We start from the raw sequence: 18,551 nt of genomic DNA on the forward strand, positions 1-18,551 counted from the left end.
TCTTAACAGATGAGACACACCCATGGGTGGAGGTATGTGGATCTAGACCTGCCCATCTCTCCAGCTAACCTTCAAATCTGGCCCTGATACGCCCTAACTTACAAGATTCGTGATACTACAAGTACCAGAACGGAGGAAAAGAGTTTTTAAAGTGCAAAAAAAGTATAAAATTTATTAACAAAGCACGTGAACATACTATTTATTAAAATCATATTAAAATTACCAGGACCATACCTCACTGATAACTATGTATCAATTAAAGCTAATATAATACAAAAGGTATGCTATACAGGGACATGTAAGGCAATCAATATAATTTCAACATATCAGTTGTGTCAATACATATGACAAACCCCCACATGTCCTTTTATACAGGCACTCTATAAACTGACATACATTTTCATCATGTCACATCTCCATATTGGAGGGTGCTTGCAAAGAGCATAAGATCCCACAGTGGGTTAAGAGCATACCAAAGAGAAGTGCTGAAATGGGGTATGCAATCACTGCAAGATGGAATAATCGCTGAGGTCGGTCACTGGGTCAGGAACTTCCGGAAACGCCCAACGCACATTTCGATATAAATGTACGTTGGGCGCAAATTTTATTATGATTTTAATCAATAGGATGTTCACCTGCTTTGTTAATACATTTTGCACTATTTTTGCACTTTAAAAACTCTTGTCCTCTTTTCTCTAATTTGCCTTTGAGTTTTTGTGATGTGTGGGGACTGGACAAAATCCACACCCACACGCAGAATTGTATGGTGTTCACGAGTATTTTTCTCATAAGTACCAAAACGGATATAACTTCTGTGATACATACCGGCACAATATATTTATATATAAATAATTAGATTGTCTTTTGAAAAAACAAACATCCCCTAAAAGCCCTTTCTTTTTTCCAATAAAGGCAATAATTGGCAATTAACTCCTTCTTTCCTGTCATTTTTGATGAGCTGCATACAATATGTTCCAGTTCACCTTTCGACTTTCCAAACAAATTGGAATCCTGAATAGAAGGGAGAATTCTTTCCTTTCCCCCCGATCCCAGTTCATAATTCAAAGTTTTCTATAAATAGGACCTGACCTACATTTACATCGGTTGTCCACAGACAGATCAAGGTTTTCCTGGCCCTCATTTGAAATGATGAAAGCCGAAATCCTTGAAGGCTTTGAGATTCACAGATGTCATTGTTATACACGCGGCATCCTATTAAATACACCGGCTTCCACATAATAAAGCGTGACTGCCAATTAGACACGGGCTTTGCAATTTTCGCTGCCGTAATGTAGCTGCGATTAGGTAAGCAGTTCGTTTGCTTATCGTACGCTCTTCGAAGCTATATTCTAATGATACGTTGAGATTTCTTCTATAATGATGCATGTCTTCCGATGCACGTTTTTTTAAAAAAAAAAAAATGAAAAATAGCCATACCAGCTCCATTTCTCTATATCCCTACAGGGGATTCTTGTTAACCATCTGCTATTGTATCCTATCAAAAGACAGGGAAGAATTGTAGCTGGAGATCCAGTATGGAGGTTATGCAATTAATTTTCTTCTGGGCGCTGGTAGTAAGCCGTGCTTGAGCAATTCATTCTCATTAAGTTAGCCACAAGATGACAATCGAAGATGAATGAAGAAAAGAAAAAAAATTGCTTTTACTTGGTGGCCTACTTCTATCGCACAAGGTAAATCAGAGCCATGATGAAAAATTGATTTATAAAATAAATACTAATGAAAAAAGGGGGTAAAGACGGAAAATGATGAACTTGCATGCGATTTTAGGTTTAAGTAACTGTGGGGTGGATTTAGGCTTGAACAGTACATATTATATCACTTGCTTTTGTTTTTAACTAGTGTTGAGCGAGTAGTTGGCTATTCGTACTCGCTATGATGTTAGCAAGTACTGTCCTCTTCTCGTAGACCCATAGGCACTTTGGGCTATTACTGGCCAGGAACCACCAGTTGCTGGTACTGCTGACCATGAACACTTTGTATAGAGTAGACTATAAAGACACCAGCTTTACATTATTTTGGGGAAGGTTAAAAATAGTGTTGAGCGAGTAGTTGACTATTTGTACTCGCTATGCTGTTAGCGAGTGCTGTCCACTACTCAAAGATTCGTTGCGAGTAACAGGTGAAATGTAAGTCAATGGGAAATACTCGCTAAGTAGCGAGTGACCCGAAAGCCGTACTTTTTGTACGAGTAGCGAATAGTACGGCTTTCGGGTTACTCGCTACTTAGCGAGTATTTCCTATTGACTTACATTGCGCCCGCTACTCGTAACGAGTATGCGAGTAGCGGACAGTACTCGCTAACAGCATATCGAGTACGAATAGTGAACTACTCGCTCAACACTATTTTTAACCTTCCTCAAAATAATGCAAAGTCGGTGGCTTTATAGTCTACTCTATACAAAATGTTCATGGTCAGCAGTACCAGTAACTGGTGGTTCCTGGCCAGTAATAGCCCAAAGTGCAACAGGTCCCACTCTGCATTCTGTAACAATCGCCGTTCATGCAGTTTTAAATTTTGCATTGCATGTATGTATGGAGCAGGCTCAGGAGCTAAGCCCACTCTACTCAGTGTAACACCCATATTGGTGTCCCCACACTGACATGCTCCCCTCCCCCGGCAGGGATGTCGGTTCTCTCACCTGCCTGGTCGTCCTGCTATGTGCGCCCCATCCTCAGATCATGCTGCTGTCTCCTCTGGACTGCGCACATTTCACAGGCCTCATGGGAATGCCCGTAGGGTGTGCACGTGACCATGCCCCTTTTCTTAAAAGGCCAGCGCGCCCTAACCCAGAAGTGCTTCTCAGGTATTTAAGGCTCTTTCCCTTTAAGGGAGGTGCCTGGGCAACGAGTTAGTTATATTGCCAGTTCTCAGGTCTTTATTGCTCCTGTTGCTTCTGCTGTTATTATGCTTCTTTCTGCTGCTGATTCGTATTTGTGTTTCAGTGCACTCCTAATCTGCTGCTGCTACTAGTACCATCTACGCCGACCATCTACCATGATAACCGCTGCTGCAAGTATCCTCATCGGCCGCTTCAATCCATACCAGATGAATCCACGATTCCACCTGCTGGTGTCATTACAACCAAAGACTGTATTGTGTCTGGCGCCAGCTGTCGAAGTGCCGTAGATCCCGAGGGACTGCCCTCTGCGGCCACTTACCAGCGTGTGTACCTGCTGCCACCTTTGTTGGCAGTAGTGCAGACTCGGTGGCCGGTCCAGTTCGCTCCTCCAGGCAAGTGAACAGTATCTTCAGTCCAGTTGACTAATACTGTACTCTCCCCGTGAGCATAATACTCAGTCAGTACTCAAGTCAAGGAATCTGTCAGCAGGATTTTGTTATGTAATTTGAAATCAGCATGATGTGGGGCAGAGGTCCTTATGTGAATTATGTGTCACTTACTAGGCCGTGAGATGTTGTTTCCATTAAATTATTGTTTTATAAGCAGGACATCATCAGTACAAGACTGGGTGTCTTGTGCCAAGTGGTATTGCTACTGTTTGTAGATTTTCCAGACTGGCACATTTCTGTAAATGCACAGTATGCACAGAAAGCTGCCAATCAGTGATGTGGGCAGGGATATACAGGGTTCAGCATTCAGAGCACTGCTATAACTACAGCAGAGAAAACTACTGCTTCCAGTGATCTAAGTGAGATATTGCTGGAATCAGGTTTTATGCCCCTATATAATCCTGCTGACAGATTACATAGCAAAACCCTGCTGACAGATTCCCTTTAAATTCTTATGGTGGGCACTGGGGATATGAATAGATCAGTCCTCAATTGTAGCAATGTAGTCACAGTAAAGAAAATACCATGGCATACAACTGAAGACATTAACTATTTATTTTCACAAGACCTAATGCTGATAGACCTAATATGTCGCAATACATGAATATTGCAATGTAATATCTAATAAAAGGACTAAAGAAAAGTAAACAAAAAGGTTTACAGAAAAAGAAATCTAAAATGAATAGAACATAAATATACAATGATTTATGGGGGGGAAAAAAAAGTATAAATAATTGGTATCTGCTCCGTCGTAATGACCCGCGGTGTAAAGTGGACGATTACTGTATCTATCCTGCCGTAACACAAAACAGAAATCTTCCTTGTGCAAAAGTAGTAAAACGTAGAAAGGGTTAAAGCATAAGTTAACTACACTTTATTAGGTGTCAGGAAAGATTTTGGGGTGCTGACGTAAAAGGGGAAAAAGTGGTTACAGGTCTTCTTTGTGCTTGCCGAGGCGTTCGACTTTGATGCCACGGATGGTGACAGCGGCACCCAGGAGCATTGCTCTGGCTATGACATGCTTTTGTGCCTGTTCCCTATGGGAGAAATTAGTTCATGTTCACAGACAATCCTCTAGTTTCTCCCTCTAAGCAGCACCGGAGGTGTCTCCTGACTCGGCTACATCCATCCTTCCATTTAAAGAAAGCCCAACATTAGTTATAATTAAAATAAGAAAACACGTCCATCAGGTATCATCATCAGGAGACAGGGGACAAGACAACAAAATAATCCCTGTTCACTCTGGTATATATGTATATATGAAGAAAGAGTTGTATAATACGTGGGCCAGTTACGCTACGGCCTCATTCAGACATCTATGATTTTTCTTGCACATCAGTGTATGGCAACTGATATTCGTTGGTGTCAGCCTTAGGGCTTATGCAGACAAGCATATAAATTGGACGTGCACTGTCCGATTTTTATTAGTACAACACATTGAGCCATGTTACTTGATAGGGTTTTTGTTTTTTTCGGTCTGAGTGTCCGTGGTAGGGATGACTGAACTCGAACAGTAAAGTTCAGGTTTCATACATTTTTTGGAAGTGTGTGTGATTTGCTCCTCCTGCACCTGTGATGCCTCCACTTAGTGGGGGCTTAGCTACATCCTGCTAGAGTACTAGCTTTTGGCCTGGGCGATGTACAACTGCAGCCCTTCTTTGCTGTAAGTAATGCTTAATTTTTGGAGGATATTTATTCCTCTTTTTGTTGCTATTTTTATACCAAGGTAAAGCAGACAGCTGGGGGCTGGTATTATCAAGCTAGCCCTCCAAGGAAGCAACTGCGAAACGCGCGTCGGGGCACGTTATCACCATTCAGCTGACCCATTATGGGTAAGTTTTCCCTCCGTTATGAAGTTAAACTGCATAAGTAGCCCAGGTTTGTTATAGCGATTTATTGGAATGTATTATCACTGTGCCTGAATGACCACTCCTCTCTGGCTCCACTTGGTGGTGCTTAGAGTTAATGACAGCCTATTAGATTCATTAAGATTGGAATTTTAACCGGGCTCTCTGTAAATAATGGTGTTTAGAGAGAGACCCTCCCCCATGGGTCTATGCTGTTTTGGTGGTTGATTTTTCTAGTTTCTCTTCTGTGCACCGGTTTTGTACTTGTTTAAAGTAATGTTTTGTAAATGGACTTTTTAATCTTTTGTAATGACACTTGGACTTAATAAAGAACTTTGCACTTTGAACAAAAGGATTTCATTTTGAGTAATTATTCTATTTTTGGGCCTTTTTATGCTTCCTCTTTTCTCCTGTTTAATATTATCAAGCTAGGAAGGGTTATGGTTATTTGGCCCCTTTCAGCCTAAAAATATCAGCCTGCAGTCTCCCCAGAAGTGATACATCCATTAGAGGCACCAATTATGACGCTTTTCCCAACTCTTCCCAATTGCCTTGTACAGTGGCGATTGAAGTAATACTTTTGGGGTTGATGTCAGCTGTGAATTGACAAGTGGCATCAAGCCCGAAGATTAGTAATGGAGAAGTGCCTATCAGACATCCCCATTACTAATTCAGTATATAGCGCTTAAAAAAAAAAAACAGGAAAAAAAAAGATTTTTTGAGTAAACACTCCCCAACAAGCTCTCATTCACCAATTTACTGATTAGTAATGGGAGCAATTGGGAGAAGCCAAAGTAAGCCGAGGAGCATCTAATGAATGTGTCACTTCTGGAGTGGCTGTGGACTGATATTTTAGGCTGGGAGGGGCCAAATAACTATGGACCTTCTCTGCATGATAATACCGGACACTAACTGTCAGCTTTACCTTTTAACCAAAGTCTGGCCTAATTCAGTGAACCCAAACTTCCACGGGTCTGCTCATCTCTAACCGTGAGATACAAATCGTGGTGTACTGTACTTGTGGCCTAGAAATCATGCCTTTAACATGGATACAAGGCAAAACAATCCAATTGTGCACAAAAACATAGGAGATAAGTTGCACAAAAATGGCAGCAGGTGCTGGAGTTAATATCTGAAATATTTGATAGTAACAGAATCAGATTGTTTGCCAGAGGCCTAGAGAGCTGCACAATAATGAGTGTTTGCAGGAATAGTGAAGCACGATGGAGGGTCCTGTAAATTGAGGGCTGCAATTCAGCAAATAGAGTTGAGGATGAGAAATACAGCCAGATACTTCTCCGTCACGTAATGTCATCAGGGAGGCATCTGCTTAACTCTAGATTTATTCTGCAGCTGGACAATGACCCCAAACATACAACCATGGTAATTTAGAACTATCTTCAGTGTAAAGAATAAGAGCAAGGAGTCCTGGAATGATGATTTGGCCCCATAGAACCCTAGTTTCACCTTCATCCAGGCTGTCTGAGATTACATGAAGAGTAGGAAGAATTTGAGCAAGTTAACATTCACAGATTTGGGGTTGGTTCTCCAAGATGTTTGGAACAATATCCCAGTGGAATACCTTCAAAAGCTGTCTCCAAATGTGCCAAACAGAATGCTATTTTATCATGATGTGCCTGTAGCATAGTGATGGACAAGGGGCTCCTGCTAGGGGACCCTAGGCTATCCTTACCCTCTGGATTACCCCTGATGATGGAGATGCTGGAGTCTTGTGCCTTAATATATTCCTGAGTAATGCTGATCTGTTTCCCTCCTTCCCACAGCAAAGGAAGGGGCAGGAGTGTGATGGCAAAACAGATTAGACAGACAGGGATAACAGAAATTCAGTCACACTGCATGGGAATAAATAGTAAGAAACTGAAGGTAAAAGCTAGAGAAATAATGCAGCAACAAAAGAACAACAAGGGTTAACACCACAACCGCACACTACAATAATATCACAACCACCAGGAAATCTGGATAAATCCACCTCTCCAGGCCAGTATAGTCAAGCTATAGCTGTCAACATAAGAACAGCGCAGCCAGCATATATAGGAGGAGAGTGAATGTGACTGGATCTCCCATAGCATGTGACCAAGGAGATTAACTCTTGCTAGCCTGCCTATGAACCATGGGTCTGTGAGTGGATGCCTGAGTTACCCTACGCTGATCACAGACAATAGAGAAGTTATAAGGCAGAGTGCAGGAGTCTAAAGTTTCCCCAGACCCTGATGCCACAATGACAGTTGGCGATGTCTGCAAAAACTTCTTGTGGCAAATTTGCAAGGCATAGAGCTGCCATATCAATTATACTTTTAGATTTATCTATATAGATAGAGCATCTGTGACACCCGCCTCTCCATCCTGTTCCACACACCAGCATGGCCCCCACCGCAGCACCCTACTCTAGCACTGCCCCTGCCTTCTGTGACCCCCCTCTTCACCGCCGCTGCCACCCCCCCCTCTATTAAGACACCACCAGAGTATAAGACAGACCCCTTTTTTGTTTTTTTACCTTTTTTCTCTCTAAATATGGGGTGCGTCTTATAATCTGGTGCATCTTATAAAACGAAAAATATGGTAATTATATATACACAATAGGCACAATAAGAGAATCAGGGATCTGCCAACAGCAGTGTGTAGATTACTTCCAAGTAGAAACAGGTGAATATGTTTCTACAATGTACAAAATAAAAATATACAAGAAACTAAGGGAAAATAACTAAAAAAAAACATTGAACATATACAGAATACCAACTTAAAAAATATAATATAACTTAAAAAAAGTTTTGTCTATGTATTACAGTTATGGAAGGGAGATGAGAACTTAAGACCTTGTATAGATGTAATGTCTATGGCTTTATTCAATATTTCTCTTATTATATTCCAGCTTCACCGTGCAGCATATCCACACAATCCTTACAGGAAAACAAGGTAAATCTTCTGTATTTATTGTGTTCCTGTTTTGCTACTTTTTAGCTGTTTTTTATTGGAAGGAAATAAAGCTCACCAGTCTTCACCGTCTGCCAACCTAATGAGAAAGGACTGCGGGCTTGTAAATTGTAATAGAGGATGGGACTGTGATTGTCAGCGCCAGGACTCCAGGACAAGGTGGCTGTACTTTCCGTAATTTCCTCCACAATCACCACCCCAGGTGAGCCAGGTGGACCTGGAAGAAAGGACAAAATGCTGAAAGCGTAAAGTAATAATGGACTATATACATTATACAGTATCTACCTATCTATCCCTCTATCTATCTATCTATCTATCTATATATCTATCTATCCCTCTATTTATCTATCTGTCTATCCATCCATCCATCCATCCATCTATCTATCTATCCCTCTATCTATCCCTCTATCTATCTATCCCTCTATCTATCTATCTATCTATCCCTCTATCCCTCTATCTATCTATCCATCCATCCGTCCATCCATCCATCTATCTATCTATCTATCCCTCTATCTATCCCTCTATCTATCTATCTATCTATCTATCCCTCTATCTATCTATCTATCTATCTATCTATCTATCCCTCTATCTATCCCTCTATCTCTCTATCCCTCTATCTATCTATCTATCTATCCCTCCATCTATCCCTCTATCTATCCATCTATCTATCCCTCCATCTATCCCTCTATCTATCCCTCTATCTATCCCTCTATCTATCTATCTATCCATCTATCCATCTATCTATCCCTCTATCTATCCCTCTATCTATCTATCTATCTATCTATCCCTCTATCTATCCCACTATCTATCTATCTATCTATCCCTCTATCTATCCATCTATTTATCCCTCCATCTATCCCTCTATCTATCCCTCTATCTATCTATCTATCTATCTATCCCTCTATCTATCTATCTATCTATCTATCCCTCTATCTATCTATCTATCTATCCATCTATCTATCCCTCTATCTATCTCTCTCTCCATCTATCCCTCTATCTATCTATCTATCTATCCATCTATCTATCCCTCTATCTATCTATCTCTCTCTCCATCTATCCCTCTATCTATCTATCTATCCATCTATCTATCTATTTATTTATTTATTTGTCTATCTATTGTATATTTTAATCAATATCTATCACCTCAAGAGTCAACTTTGTAATTAGGTTTTTTTACGCTACAATATATAGTACAGCATTAATAATATATATTTTAAAAGATTTTACCTATGACATGTCTGTGTTTAACTTTCCTCCTCTTTCAAAATATTGCGAGATGAGTGGAGCGAGATGTCCAGCATTGCAGAATACTGTATATAAGAGCCCAGGCTGCACTGTATAATGTAAAAAAACACTTTTATAATACTCATCTGTGGGGCGGTCCGGTCCTATGAGTGTCGCTGCTCTCCGGTCCGGCGCCTCCTACCTTGTGTGACCACCATCATCCTGCCCAGGACCCTGTCTATTCACAGAGAGGCCTCCATTACGCGCCTGCACAGGCACATTTTGATCTTCCCAGCTGAGGGCAGATCAAAGTATTGTAGTGCACATGCGCAGATGGTCTTTGATCTTTTCTTGTGTCTGCGCATAACAGTGATTTGATCTGGCCTCACCCGGGCAGATCATAGTGCACCAACACAGGAGCATAATGGAGCCCGCTCTGTGAATGACACAGGTCGAAGACAGAAGGACGGTGATCGCAAGAAGAGAAGAGGTACCGGTTCGAGAGCACCGAATCCCATCGGACCGGTCCGCCCCCTAGGTGAGTATTATAAAAGTGTTTTTTTTTACATTAGACACAGTGGTCTGGGCTCTTATATACAGTATTCTAGAACGCTGTATAAACCCTCACAACACTTTCCATCACAAACTGCTGAGTAGCCGAATATAGTATCAACATTTTCTGACAATTATGCAAAATCATTTTTTTTTTCCAGGTCATCTCTCATCACTTATCTTGGGAAACAATGTACAGAGTTGGGTGAATCTTCCAAAATTTGATTTGGGCATATTTGCTTAAAGGGAATCTGTCACCAGGGTTTTGTACCTCATCTGAGAGCAGCATGATGTAGGCAAAGAGATCCTGAATCTAATGATCTATTACTTAGATTACTGGGTGCAGCCATTCTGACACAATCAGAATTTTTAGATATAGCCATTAGAGATGAGCGAGCAGTAAAATGCTCTGGTGCTCGATGATTTTGAAATGCTCGGGTTGCTCGACCCAAGCACCGAGCCCAATGTTAGCCTATGGAATACCCGAGTCACAATTGTATAACAACAGTGCTCAAATGACATGGGAGCAGCATGGGGATGACCTCTGTAAGCATTTCTGACTCCCATGTCACTGCTGTGAGCAATGTTGTCTTTGTATTAGGGGAGAAAGAATCCTGCGTTTCTCCTCCTGTGTGACATGCACTTTCTCTTTGCAGCATATGTGCGGCAGCTTCTCTCTTTTGTACATTTGCTGCTAAGCGAAACCAAAAGTGAACAGAAGAAAAAAAAATAGCATACTCACCTCTGTGCAGAATCCCGGGACACGTCCCATCGCTGCAGGACCTGCCGGGGATCAGCTGATGCGGTCACATGATGGCATCACCTGATCATCAGGTGACCGCATCAGTTGATTACCTATATTTTTGGTTCTCAGCTGAGTACAAATAGGCAGCTGGGGGTTGGGGACAGTCCGTATGTGCCTGCTCTACCTGGCTGGCATACAAAAATATGGCAAAGCCCATGTCGATTTTTTTGTATTTTTCTTTTTTTTAAATCATTAAAAAATAAAAGAAAAAACCCAAACACATAACCCTAACCCTTGGTTAGGGGTAAAAAAAAAATGCATGGGCTACTGCTGCATTTTCTATTGCTAGATAAGAATAACCCAAGCAGCTACTGGCTGTTAACTCCCACTGCTTGGTGTTATCTTCACTAACAATGGAAAATCCAGGGAAGCCCCTTTTTTAAGTTTTTTTTTTTTTCAAAAAAACTAAAAATAAAAAATGAAGTAGGCTTCGTCATATTTTTGTTTGCTAGCCAGGTACAGCAGGCAGTAACGGGATGCCCCCAACCACCAGCCGCCTATTTGTACCCAGCTGGGAACCAAAAATATAGGGAAGCCCTTTTTTAATTATTTCATGAATTTCATGAAATATTTAAAAAAAATGAGTTGGGCTTTGCCCACTTTTTGTGTCCAGCCAGGTACAACTAGGCAGCTGGGAATTGTAATCCGCAACGCAGGTTGGCCCAAACTTTCTGGGCCCCCCTGCTGCGAATTGCAGACAGCAGCCACCCCAGAAAATGGCGCTTTCATAAAAACGCCATTGTAACGCCTGCCTGGATCAACAGACTCAGGTGGGATGTAATGGACAGACTAGAGGGAAGCCACTCACCAAGCAGGACCCCCAGAACCCTAAAACACTTTAACCACTATACAGGGATTTGGAATTACACAGGGCCCTGGAGATCACTACCTGTGGAAGGCTGCAGTCTGATGAGAGTAGTCGTTAGGCAGGGTCAAACCAGGAAGAGCAGAACAGGGACAGAATCGGCAGACAAGGACGTAATCAGAAAACGTAGGAGAGGTCAATTCCGAATCGGGCAGCAAGATACAAAAGCAGCAGGCAGAAGGGTAGTCAGAAAACACGCAGAAGTCAGCACACAGGAATCACAAAACAGAATAGGGTGGATCAGGAGCCAGGAAATCAGAACTATCTCTGGCAGAGGTGAGCAGACAGGATTGGAGCTAAGAAGGGTTTGGTGTCTTCCCATTGGCTGTAGCTGAACGCTGGCAACTTCAGCTGGAAGACACACGCCACCCACAGTCAGCCAATAGTACTGCAGATCCCAAGATAACCCAGCCCAGTGGATGATCGGAGCCTGTGCCCACCGGTGCCGCTGGCATCGACTCCTCTCCCATCACCAGCACCATCCACGGCAGGAACACGGTGTCGCCTGGCGATCGGAGCAGAAGTCACTGGAGCGAATTCCGGTGGTGACATAACAGCCATCTTCTGGTGCTGTATTCAACTCTGCCGGGTGGCACGCTGGGTAATAAGGAGTTAATACCAGATTTGTTTTACCAGCTGGTATTAAGCCTGAGACTCTTAATGTCAGGCCAAGTTTGACCCGGCCATTAAGAATCTCCAATAAAGGGTTAAAAAAAAGACACCACAAAGAGAAAAAATACTTTATTATAAATAAATACATAGACACACTTAGGGACTCCATCTTTATTACTCTCTCTCACCCCTCCACGATCCTGGTCTTCTGTTTTCTTCAACCCATGCAACTCTGCTATATCAGACATCACAGGAAGGAAGAACACTGCATCCCCCCGTGCTGTGTAATCGAGCAGAGGCTGTGGCAGGTTGATAGGTGGTGACGTCACCGCTGCCACCGTTGCCATGGTAACCTACTGAGCGGGTTACTACAGCAACGGTGATCTCTGATCAGTTGATTCCCGGCGCGGCTATTCAGAGGCTCCTGCATAAGCCGCCGGTAAATATGGAGTTAACTCCTGCGGCTCCTACAGGAGCCAGTGCACAGCGGCCCCGGTAATCAGGTGATCGGAGATCACCGATGCTATAGTAACCCGCTAGGTAGGTTACTATGGCAACCGTGGAAGCGGTAACGTTATGTCTCCTAGTACCTACACTACACACACTAAATCTGTCCCTAGCTCAGCAGCACCTCCCCCTACACTAGCTGACTGGGGATCACACTGCCGAGCACAGCGCCGTCAGTTGTCATATAGAGCTGATGACGCTATGCGGCCAGCCAATCACTGAAATGTCACAACCAACATGGCTGTGGCATTGCAGTGTGTGACAGCCAATCCCTGCATGTGGGTTGGCTCTGTAAACAGCGCCCACTTGCAGGGAGGGGGAGCCGAGCATCTGCCCGAGCAGCTCGTCTACACTCGGAGCTCGCTGAGTATACCGAGCACTGAGATGCTCTGGTGAGCCCCGAGTAGCAGCGAGCATGCTCACTCATCCCTAATAGCCATGTAGCAAAGCTCAGAGAGCTGTCTCCACCCACACCAGGCTCTCAATAGAGATTGTACATTGACAGTGAGGCGTCAATCAGAGGAGGGGGAGTGCCAGACTGCCCTGTGCATGACAATGTAGTCCAGTAATGATAATCACTAGGTGATAAAGCTTTTAGTTTAAGTAAACAACAGCACACAGCCTGATAAGAGGCACAGTGGATTTTTTTTTTCCACCCCTACAGCATGCTGTCCTCAGCTTACATAGCAAAAGCCTGCTGACAGATTCCTTTTAAATTTAGCAGGCAGATTTGATGTTCAAAACTGTCCAAGAAGCCATGAAGAAGCAGTACAAAAATGGATCAATCAAGGTACCAGTGTTTCAGCCATTTCTCCACAGTATCCCATGAGCCATTTTCAACAAGCCTGTGTGGCCTAAATGTGCTCCCATGGCGGCATCGTCTCCAGACTTGTCTTCCATCATGCACATCTGGGCAAATGCAAAGGAAGTCGCCAGCAGCGGATCTTGATGATTTGCTCAACTGCATTCAGTGCGGCAGAACCTTTCTCAGACAATCATTAATAATGATAGCAGCCAAGGAGTGTAACTATGAGGATTTCTGAATGAATCGGGATGTTTAGTAAATATTGTTTCCATTTTTTCATCATTTGCATATCGTTATCATTTCTATCTATCCTGCGATATCCATCATTTTTTTTTGTTATTGGTGTTACAATTTCAATGTTGAGGGGTCCTGGACAAGGACGGCCTTTCTAACTGAGACAACCCCTTTAATAATTCTAATGTACCCTTAGCCGGTAGCTGGGGACTGGCTATAGGCTTCATTTCCATATAATCACTCATATTCCTGTCCCACAAGTCTGCAGTATCCACAGGTTTCCACATTGTAAATCTGTACAAAACTTTCACAATTGGAAGCCAAGTGACAAATGTGATTCATTACGGGGACTTCACATATATTACATGTTGACAATCAAATTTCACAGCACTTGAAATATATAAAGAAAAGGTTGGATCACAGGCACAGTCTTTATGCTGTGAAAAGCACTTTGGAAGGCTGAGAAGTGGCAATGTATCAAGCTGTAGTCACCAGTGAAGAATTTGTGACAGGCAGCCAGGACCCGCTATGCAGATGTCATTCCTCTCATTGCTATATCATTACATTTTAGGCCGGGTGGTAATCATTCATGCTGTCAGCTGGATGGTTAGGCTGGAGAATCCTTTCTTCCCAGGGGCTATATTACTCCTCAGAATCACTCTTAAGAAATAGGAGAATAACCAATTTGGGGACAAAAAAAATGAATGTAGAACCTTGTAAAATCATCAAAAAAGACATCTCTGACTGGTCTCCAATGCATTCAATGACTATAGAGTCTTTTTTTAACATTTACATTTTTTCTAAAAGACCCTTTGACATTGCGAAAGAAAAGTTAGACATCATTCTCTTCTAAGAAATGCCCCTACAATATTACTAGGTCAGTTGCCTTTACAAAAAAAATCCATCTTTTCATGTTGTATTTAAGTACTGGAGCCACTAGGGGGAGCTCTGGAGATCTAGAAAGCTTAAACAGTCTATAGTTAAGGGCGCCATCTAGTGGTTGCTGCAGCCAGGCAGAATTTGATCATTTAATATTGCACCTTGCAATTGTGGCGCCCCTGAGGCTTCAGTCGCCACAGGGTACTGCATCTCACTTAAGATGTAGTACTCATCCCGGGTAAGGAGAGGTTAATCGCTTGTGTTTCTCACATTCACAAACCACACACAGTTAGGTGCTTTCTCACTGGGGGATTGGCCTAGGGTACATAGAGGGGTGGTCATCACGAGGCAGGGGACTTTTCCGGTCAGTAGGACAACCACCTGGGGGGGGGCACCACTTGGGGAAAAGGGAAGGAGAATCTTTACACTTAGGCAGTCAACCCTGGGCACAGCTTGACAGCTTGGGGTGAGAGACACAGCTGGGACCTTGGTCCAATCTTCTTTATCCTCACACTTCTGGGAGCGCCATAGGACCCCGCGGCTTGGAGCAGGTAGCTCAGCGTAAGTTCTCTACAGCCACACGGGATTTCAGGGTCTGCGGAGAGTGCAGGAAACACCCGCAGCCCGTTCCACATTCCACACAGCGGGATTGGAGGGACCCCCAACCAGAAAGGACTCACAATGGGAACACCGGCGGTGACCTCAAATTGCTTGGAATTGACTGGGGCCCAGCATGGCAGAGACCGGTACTCCGGAAGTGGCAATCGGACTGTTAGTAAAGAAACTTTGAAACCGCACTGACTGTGTCCGCCTGTCCTAGTCGGCGCCGGAGCTCCGCGCTTTGGTGCCAATGGCCACTATTTCTCTCATCATCCTCCCTGGGGCCCGCTCCACCTTTGGGGAGCAGAACTATCTTTGCTGCTACAACCATCCGTGCCGGAGGACAGCAACAGCAGTGGCAGCTAATCCCTGGCCACGTACCGCAGGCGGCGTCATGGGACAAACTATCCCCATCATCCCATCCTCTATTCAATCCCCTTTTTTTGTATGCCTCGGGGCCCCGAAGCCGGGCAGGGCCACCCGTGACATCCCCAGACCCAACATCACCGGCCCGGCAACGAGTAAACAGTTAACCCCTTGCCCCATGGGTGCTACACAATCAAATATTGTTATAATTACTGATGAGTGAGCACTGCCATGTTCGTCTGCTCGATACTCATAATGAGCAGTCGGACTCTCGGATGAGTTTGACTCATGTACTTGAGTATAATGGTAGTCAATGGGGAACTCAAACATTTTTCCGGACAATCTTCTGAGTACCCATTTTGTCTGGCATTTCTGCCTTTATTCACTACCTTCCTGGAATTTTGACCTTGGACGGAGACCTGTCTACACGTATGTCTTCACAGGATCCAATTCAAATTGATTATTTTCACCCAAAAAGCTCTCCACAGTGCGGTACCCCCCCTACATCTCCACCCTCATCTCTGTCTATCACCCTACACATTCTCTACGCTCCGCAAACGACTTTCAACTAACATCCACACTAATGCGAACTTCCCACTCCCATATCCAAGACTTCTCCTGATCTGCACCAATCCTCTGGAATGCTCTACCCCAAGAAGCTAGGACGAATCACAACTTACTCAGCTTCAGATGCTCTCTACAAACACATCTTTTTAGGGTGGCCTATCACATTATTATTATATTTATTATGTCTTACCTCTTTATGTATTACGTGCCCTCTTGATATCTGACTTCGGTCCTCTTGACTACCCAGCCTCACGCTTGCCTGTACATAGTGACTTTCCATTAACTTTCCATAAATTATTTTTAAAAAAAAAGTTTAGCTTCTCTTTAATATTTTTAAAATAAAACTTGGAATATTGGGGTGGGACATAAGTGGTCTGAGGATCAGGAGAGATGTTGGGCAGACTTCTATAAATGGCCACTTTCAGGCTCATTTCACACACAATTTTTTCATGATCGTAGTATAGACCGCATTGTCAAGACCGGCGTAACTGTCTTTGGAGCTAAGTTTGGGTCAAGGAGACTTGTGGACATTGTGGTCCATACTTTGTGGATATTAGATGTGTGAAATCGGAGCTTGCCTGAAACACATTTCATGACTCAGTCACTAGGCTGTTGCTTTGTTCCATCTCCATACTTTAAACTGAACCTCTTTATGTTTAGTGTTTGTTCAAGATTAGAGATGGGCGAATTCACAGATATTCAGGATTGGTGGGTCCAACTGGATTTTTAAAAAAAAAACAACCTGGTTTGGGACTGGCATTCATCCCAAATATCTGCCTGGACATATTTGCCAGGATGCAGCAGACCCGGCATAGTCGTGGGACCTTGTGTGGATTATGTCAGACTTTGATATTTTGAGGGTTAATAAAGAGGTGAAAGAGGGTGAGGTTTTTTTGTGTCTTATTTCAAATAAATGTTTTTTTTGGGGGTGTTTCTGTTTATTAGTTTTCACTTACAGACTAGTAGTGGCTGGGTCTGATAGATGCCACCCATTAGTAATCTACGGCATAGTGGCAGCTGTGAGCTGTCATTTACCCCTTATATTACCCACCACACCAGGGCAATTGGGATGAGGAATGTCTAATGGATGCAACTATTCTGATCCTCCCCAGTCTGAGAATACCAGCCCTCAGCTGTCAGGCTATATCATGGCTAGGCTGCCCAAAGTTTTCAAATTTATCACAAACTTATTTTTTTTCTATGTCTATTGGTGTCCTCATATGAGCAATGCAAAGGTACGACTTGCTAATAAGAGCGTTAGAAGGGTAATAACTATTTTAGTGAGTAATTGACTTCTAATGAACAAACACGTTCACAAGTTGACTTGTCACACAAGGTTACAATGTCTATATTCTACCCCCTCCTATGTAAAAAAAAATGTTCAATTCGAAATAAAATTCCTAAAATATTTGGGATGTTTTACATAATTTTTAGACCGCTTTATTCACCATCATGTACATATCATGGTGCAGGGGCAAGTGAATAGAGCGGGCTCAGTAGCGGAGCTCACTCTCTACACAGTGGATGCTGATTATGCTTACAGCCAGCAGCGAACAGAGCTGGCTCCAATTCCTGCTGTTTAACTGCCATTGTTTGTCAATTAATAAAAGCAGCATCTGAGTAAGAGTTCCAATCTGGCACCCATGGGTGACGCAATTGTGAGGAACTGTGGGGAGCCATGATAGAGCCATATTAAAGTGAGCCTGTCGCCAGGTTTTTCCCCTATAACCTGCGGCCAGCACCAGTGCGATCTTATATACTGCATTCCAGAATACTGTATATAAGAGCCCAGGCCACTCTGTATCACTTAAAAAAGACCTTTATTATACTCACCTAGTGGGCGATCGGGTCCGATGGGCATCACTGCTCTGGGGCTGGGTGCCTCCTCCATCCTGTGCAGTTGACATCCTCCTTCGCAGGCCCATGTGTATGACACATCCTACGTCATCCACACAGAGGCCGCTGTTGCACTCCTGCGCATACGCGCATTGATTTGCCTTACTAAGGGCAGAGCAAGTACTGTAATGCGCAGGCGCGAAAAAAATTCATAGACCTCCCGCACATGCGCACTACAATACATTGATATACGCTCACCAGGGCAGATTAAAGTGCACATGCGCAAGAGCGCAACGGTGGCCTCTGTGTGGATGACGTAGGACGCATCAGCCACACAAGGCTGGAAATGAGGATGGCGACTGCACAAGATGGAGGAGGCGCCAGACCAAGACCAGTGACGCCCATTGGACCTGACCGCTCCCCTAGGTGAGTATTATAAAGGTCTTTTTTACATTATACAGAGCGGCTTGGCTCTTATATACAGTATTCTAGAATGCGGTATATAAGCGCCCACTGGTGGTGGCCACAGGTTATATAGGAAAAACCTGGAGACAGCTTCCCTTTAATACCTTATAAAGCCTTGTATTATT

At 43.4% G+C, this 18,551-nt stretch overlaps 1 protein-coding gene across 2 annotated transcripts in view; it reads right to left on the reverse strand.

Annotated features, from left to right (window-relative positions):
- CNTN5 (contactin 5) overlaps positions 1–18,551 on the reverse strand; it is a 2,293,676-nt gene that overhangs the window by 187,543 nt on the left and 2,087,582 nt on the right. For both annotated transcript variants that reach the window (XM_075337481.1, XM_075337482.1), the window contains one exon: positions 8,168–8,326. In XM_075337481.1, coding sequence (XP_075193596.1) covers positions 8,168–8,326 — 159 coding nt within the window. The remainder of the gene's footprint in view (positions 1–8,167; positions 8,327–18,551) is intronic.

The sequence above is a fragment of the Anomaloglossus baeobatrachus genome, chromosome 2, assembly GCF_048569485.1.
Source record: "Anomaloglossus baeobatrachus isolate aAnoBae1 chromosome 2, aAnoBae1.hap1, whole genome shotgun sequence".
NCBI lineage: Eukaryota > Metazoa > Chordata > Amphibia > Anura > Aromobatidae > Anomaloglossus > Anomaloglossus baeobatrachus.